This window comes from Anneissia japonica, unplaced genomic scaffold (assembly GCF_011630105.1).
Source record: "Anneissia japonica isolate Jap-2015-1 unplaced genomic scaffold, ASM1163010v1 scaffold287989_len141851_cov153, whole genome shotgun sequence".
In the NCBI taxonomy this organism is placed as follows: Eukaryota; Metazoa; Echinodermata; class Crinoidea; order Comatulida; family Comatulidae; genus Anneissia; species Anneissia japonica.
This window is the reverse complement of record NW_022708804.1, coordinates 112,772-119,851: the sequence shown is the minus strand read 5'-3', so window position 1 is coordinate 119,851 and position 7,080 is coordinate 112,772. Positions and strand designations below refer to the sequence as shown.

The following is a 7,080-nucleotide window of genomic DNA, read 5'->3' as shown; positions in this document are numbered from 1 at the left end:
GTGTATAAGAGACAGATAGAAACATGAGCCTTCCAAACACTAGATATGACTCCTGTTGCCAATTGTGCCTATAAATTGTTTGGCCTGACTAAAGAGGTATAAGTTCTGTTATATTGATTTGTGATGTGTGAGCCTTCAAAATTGGGTCAATATCAATAATCACACAGTGTTTTGAAAATGTGTAATTTGTTTTGCATCAACTTTGGGTTTTATACCAACATTTTAAGAAAAATCTGGGTTGGGTGGGGGGGGGGCATGTGACATGGAAAGCACTGAGCGGTTCTTGCGGGGGTGGGGTCGCAGATGGAGAGCTGTGTTTGAGATTTTTTGTTTAGAAATGCTTGGCCATAGGCACTGTGTTCATGAGCTCACCTACCTTATTATTACCACTAGTCTTGCTAGGCCTAATTGTAAATGAGTGAGAGTGTAAACATTAGTAGTGAGCAAGAGCAGCTTGTATATGTTAATATGTAAATGAGGGAACTTTTAATAGTACTTTTTCTACCTGTCATATGGTGGGGGACTGTGACCTCTACGACGAAAGAGGTTGGTCCTTGACCGCACCACGGATCAGCGAGTAGACGATAAACAATAATTATGGAGTTTGAGCTCCTAGATGAAGGAGGACTAGTCTAGGCCTATACTTCTTGCTTCAAAAGACAAATATGTTTTGTCAATATTTGACAATTATAGCAAGAAGATGGGTGCTGTTGAAATTAAAGAAATGAGCAAAAAGAGCTAGACACTTTTTGATCGCCTAGGCCTACTAGACCCCAGTTAGTAGGCCTCTAGGCTATTCTAGGAAGTACATTTTAGGCCTTGTAGAATCTACGGTATGTATAAGTGAAGTGAATTATCATTCCTTGCCTTAGTGTTACATATTTAATACATAGAACGTTCTAGAATGACATTTATTTGACAAAAGAAACAGTGTAAACCACATTGGTAATTATAGGAACACATGACACCATGTAAAATCCAAGAGTAATATGTGGACTGGAATCTTGGGTACTGTAGAGGCAATAAGCCTATTGGTTAATTATGATTTAAGGTAACCAATGAGAAACTTAGGAAATATAGAATGCTCTTGAATGCTCTAGAGTTGTACAGCTAGGGTTATATAAGTTGACAGTTGTGTTTATGTGAATGTTATTGTGTTGTTTTGAGACTGGATTCTTTATACAGAATAAAAGTTTATTTGAGAGTTGTGTTACAACATTTTGAGCTGTCAAAGTGGGATTCCTAGACATTCCTTTACCTCTTGAAATACGTCAAGTGGGAATTCATGACAATGAGGTATATGAAACAAATATTGACTGCTCTAGGAAGGCCCTCGGGAAGATAGGCTACAATCTCCACAGCACCTAGGGGCAATAGGTTTCACCATTCCCCTCATGAGCAGTCAATATTTGTATAGTATTGTTGATCAATACATGGTTTGGTATTAAACTAGACATGTTGTCCATCTTTAATGGAAAAAGACTGAATTCTGTTTGCAAATAGTGAAGGCTCCAGATTGTTCTTTGTGCCAACTTATGACCGTAAAAACTGATACATGGAATTTAAATAAAAAAATTACCTTGTGTTTAGTGTACTGTGCTCCCCTCTTCCTCATTTATTTTCTTCTCTTTGTTTCTCTTGTGATACAAAATCCTAAAGATAAAATGTCATTGCATTTGAGATATGTTAATACTAATTACAGCAGTATATTCTGTAGGTATTTATAAACTATGCAGTTCTTTTAAAGATAAATTTAAAACAATAGACAGCTATTAAAAATTTTTTAATGATGAAATAACATCTTTGTTAATGATCAAGAGGGAATGCCTCTACTGGACTAATCCCACACAATATCATTTCCTATTACATTGTCATGTGGGATAACTGTAATTTTTTTTTATCTTTGTCTTTAGGTTTGATGCCATATAATTTCATGTGTGTCCAGACTGGATGCATTATCTCAGAAATCAAGACCATAAGTGATGTCTTCACTTCATCTATTCTAATTAAGTTTGCCGCCATCGCAACTGTTGCTCTTATACCAGCATTAGTATCATTTTACATGAAAAAAAATGAGAAAAAGAAACTATAATATTTTGTGTAATATTTGAATAGAATAAATAGTGTATACTTCATCCATATGTGATGTCTTTATGCCTTGCATTGGCTGCCATCGAAACTGTTTTATACCAGCATCTTTTTTGTCTTACCTGATATATAAATGGAAAAAAAGGAAGCAATAATACTATTTTATCAAAATGGTGTGTACTGCCCAATTTTAAATTGCCATTTAATAGTAGCATGCTCATTGTATTAAAAGAAATACAATGCTACTGATACTGTATAATATGAGCCTTTCCTGCACAGCTCAGTCAATTAGTATAATTAAGCCACTTTCTTTGCGCTAAACTGTGGAGATCCTTCGGTACATCTGCCGTTCTCCTTGTGTTTCAGCTTGAGGGCTGAAATGCAACTACTGTATAAAAAAAAGTGCCTTTCGGAAGAGATTTTGGTAGACCAAAAGGCTTCAAGATTGACTGCTGGTCATGGTTCCGTGTGCAGTATGGCACATGTGTATGTTAAAGAATGCATTGTAGGGGATTGTCTCCCAGTCTGCTGCCTAATTACCACCAGAAGGACCCCACTGGAAATATGGATCCGTTTCTACTGAAGAGACGGTTCTTTGCAAACAGGGCCCACAAAAAAGAACCGTTCTTTTTGGTGTTCCAAAAAACAGTTCTTTGGCACAGAAATCAATACCGTACTGGGAAGCCAAAGAATAAATAGCGGCCTAATTTGACCTTGATGTGAGGTAAAAATTGCCCCGGTAAAAATGATCCCATGCTCTAAAATAGCAAAAAATTATTTTTCAAAACTATACTAAGTAATTAAAACTGGCAATTAAGAATTAAAATGGCTGTAATTATGAGGGGTAAGGTAAATATGATAGGGTTAAATTTTTTCAGTCAACTTAGACAGTAGGCTAGGACTATAATTAGTACTACTAGAATTGTTGAAAAGGACGTTGTAAAATACTTGTCATTAATAATTTATGGCCTTCTACACTATTTTACCTCTGGATATATTCTTAAGCTCTTCTTTAATAATGTTCCACCATGCCAGTACCGGAATCCGTAAAACAAATTTTAAACTTCTGTTCACAACACAACAAAATACTGTAAGAACGAAAGTTTAACCATTGTTGTATTTGAATACCAACATGATTTAGTATTCTTGGGCTTTCATCAAGTCCAAGAAAATGCTTGCAATAGGTTTAATAGGACATGCCAGCTTTTAAGACCTATTTAAAAATAGGCCTTCATTGGAGGTTCATGATTTTAAAATCATTATCCTTTGTTGGTGGAAGCAGGGAAGTGTGAAATTTCACACCAAATTCATTTTCTTGTCAATGTTTATGCCTTGTGTTCAGGCTGATTTTTTTTTGTTTTTTTTTGTTTTTTGTTTTTTTTGTTTTATAGTAAAACCTCTCAATTCTACTTTTCGTCACATAACATAACGCAGCAGTAGCAGTATGATGCTTTTTTGCCGTTTGTCACCATTGCACTGCGACTTTTGCAGTAATCTCCGCCATTTTTGGGAGTGGATAGAAAGTTGCAGACCCTGTGGGCAATCCCTGTGCCAGGTACATGTGGTAAGACACTCCACTTCCAATTAGCAATTAAAACTAACCATTTCCAGCTCATTGTCTTTGGGGGTCATTGAAGTACAGTCAAACCTTTCCTGTGGGACAAGCTATTATAAAGAGGACACTCGTGGAACAATGGGAATTATATCAAACACTACAGCCAGGTCTAGGATATAATATCTGGGGGGGGGGAGCTAAGCTGCGGACAGGTTAACTTGAGCTCGTAGGCCCGAGCTGGGAGATAGGTTTGAGAGGGGTCCCCTCCCAAATGAGATTTTGTAAGGATAGGAACCTCTGGATGGTTTGTAAATGGCACTTTTAGACTGTGACAGACATGTGTTGGCTTGGTGTGGGCCTGTTTTTATATTTTTTATAGTCAGACTGCCCGACAAGCTCTGTCCGATAGAGAGGGGGGGGCCTTAATCCCCCGTCCCCACTGGCACATTTTCATTTAAATCTATATTTTGAAATATTTTGGGTTATAAACTTAACATTTAAACAGATTTTTATCTGATGTATAAATATCAGTATATTGTAAATTCTTCATAATTTATATTTGGCCTAGTTATTTTTCCAGTATAAATTTGATGGCATTCTTTGTATGAACAAAACATTTTAGTTTTGGCTCTTAGCTGGGGATTGATTTTTCTGTGAAAAATATAATAATTTGCAATAATGCAGTACTCTGATATTATGGGATTTCTCAATTTATGTTATTGGGTTGATCGAATACTGTATGGCATTAATAGCATTTGAATCACGAAGAAAACTTGAACAAGATCTGTTGTGTTGGTTTATGATAATTTAAGATTACTTTAATTATATTGCATATAAAATAAAATTATGTGCAAAAACTCCTGTGAAGGATACAAATTCATGTTTTCAGTTAGTGTCTAACGATGTATGATAGCATATTTTTCCCCATAATAATATTATATTAGACATGCATAGCGCCTTAACGCCAACAAGGCCTCTCGAATAAGCGCCGCAGTGCTTAAATCGAGAGTATATATTACCGTGTATAATGAACCACTTTGAGAAACAGGCTTTTTAATACAATGTATACAGTAATCAATGTAAAACAACGAAGACAAGCATTTAAGATGATGCAAGACTTACGATAGGCCTACCGAATTACAGGAATACGTGAAATAGGTACTGCATGGAAAGCGCCATGCCAATATTTTTTACTAAGTGCTGTGGCGATTATTAGCATTTACGGTACTTTTGTACACCCAAACACGTTCTTCCCCATCCTGCACTTCGGATAACCAGGCGTGGATCCAGGATTTTCCTGGACTTTCGCACATATGGGCTGGTCCTTGCAGTGGTGGATCCAGACATTTGAAATAGAGGGTGCCCAGAGAGGAACCTTCACAGAATAGACACCTTAGCCCCACCATGGTTAGGGCTGCGGTAAGAAAAATTAAGATTACATTGCCCCTAGAAAGCCGGAAATGGCACTCTCAGGATTTGAATATGATTTTCGGGGGCCAGGCCGACTGGGTTCCCCTTGAATCCGCCACTGCATGGGGAAATCATGTAACAGGAATTTCTATAACAAAGATAAACGAACAGATTCTTAAGAGAAAAGACTTGACCACCCAGACACGCCTTAACTATAAACAACATAATATATTACAAATAAAGACTTGTATGGAGATGTTCACCCTGTAGGCATATCAAGGACTTTGAGGGCACAAAGATTGCTAGACATTGCTACAAAAGTAAAAATGAAGTCATTTCAATGGTTCTCTTTTGGGAACCAACCCATTGGAAAAAGAAGCAATGACGGCCCGACTACATGCATCCAGCAATATAGAAAAGGATCTAAACACACAGCGGCAGTACAGTACATGGCTTACGGAAAACAGATTTGTTTTCATCATTAACCGGGTGTGCCCGATAAAGAGCGAAGTGGATTTAGAGGGGCCGGCCTCCTTTTGGAGTGTATTAAAATGAAAGAAAAAGTAATAATTGATCGCCAAAAACGCCACAGAGGTTATTTTCGGGCGTGTCTAGAAAACAATTTTCGTAGGGGAAAAAAAAACAAAACAAACAAACAAACAAACAAAGAAAAAGTAATGATTGATCGCCCAAAACGCCGCCTCCGAGATTATTTTCGGGCGTCTAGCCTGAAAACGCAGTTTTCGTAGGGGCATGCCCCTGGATTGTCTCAATCAGCCTCCCCCCACCCCCTTTTCGGACATCTCTGGATCAGCCCCTGAAGAGAGACAAGGAAGATATTGCTGCAGTGGCGTATCTGGCAGTGGGTGTTCTACCCTTTAGAGGTTGGGAAAAAAAATATTCAAAAATAACCGACAAGCTTTCAGAATTATAGTGCCTATCCCGGCATCTAAAAGTCCCCAATTCTTAACATTTACTCGCCTCAGCCATAATGGGGCTCCGGTGAATATAGTTGTCCTAGATTTTATGTATTAAAGTGCCATTTTCTGGCATCTAAAATTCTTACAATTGTCTTACCTCAGCCTCAACCATGGTAGGCTGAATGGAATGGTAGTTTTCATAAATTTAAGTATGCAAGTGCCGTTTTCGGGCACCTATAAGGATGTCCAAAAACTCTTTAATGTTAAATATCGGTTAGTTGTTTGTGACTTTTAATGAGATGACACAGTTCCTTTTAGTTCACTGCAAACTTTTATTCACACAAACTGTACGTTGGTTACAATCAGCTAAACTTTCAGATGTTAGAGAACCCTTTTAGAGTGGAGTCAGCTCAGCCCTGTACTTTCTTCTGTGAATCTAACTACTGACTACTGATTACTGATTACTCAGTGATATGGGGTGTTTGCCTATTATACTTTAGGTAATGGGGGTGTGTCTCAAGTAAGTCACCCCATACTAGTTATAGTACTACTTGAGGAAATTTCACCTTGAAATTAATAAGCTGGTAGTAATAAATTGTTATCAATTATTAATCCTTTAATTAGCATATGAGGGTAATGAGGGCAGGCCTATATTAATATTAATATTAATACTTTTAATCCTTTAATTAGCATAATAAGGGTAGGTCTGAATTAATTTTATCAATATTATTAATTCTTTAATTAGAATTATAAGGGTAGGTCTATATTAATTTTAATATACACATCTGGGTCATTGAAGTACAGTCAAACCTTTCCTGTGGGACAAGCTATTATAAAGAGGACACTCGTGGAACAATGGGAATTATATCAAACACTACAGCCAGGTCTAGGATATAATATCTGGGGGGGGGGAGCTAAGCTGCGGACAGGTTAACTTGAGCTCGTAGGCCCGAGCTGGGAGATAGGTTTGAGAGGGGTCCCCTCCCAAATGAGATTTTGTAAGGATAGGAACCTCTGGATGGTTTGTAAATGGCACTTTCAGACTGTGACAGACATGTGTTGGCTTGGTGTGGGCCTGTTTTTATATTTTTTATAGTCAGACTGCCC

At 37.5% G+C, this 7,080-nt stretch overlaps 1 protein-coding gene across 1 annotated transcript in view; it reads left to right on the top strand.

Annotated features, from left to right (window-relative positions):
• Window positions 1-4,500, top strand: part of LOC117106589 (transmembrane protein 41A-like) — an 8,369-nt gene extending 3,869 nt beyond the window's left edge. Inside the window, exon 5 of the mRNA XM_033247973.1 lies at window positions 1,914-4,500. Within this exon, the coding sequence (XP_033103864.1) occupies window positions 1,914-2,092 (179 nt within the window). The 3' untranslated portion in view covers window positions 2,093-4,500. The remainder of the gene's footprint in view (window positions 1-1,913) is intronic.
• Window positions 4,501-7,080: the final 2,580 nt, after the last annotated feature.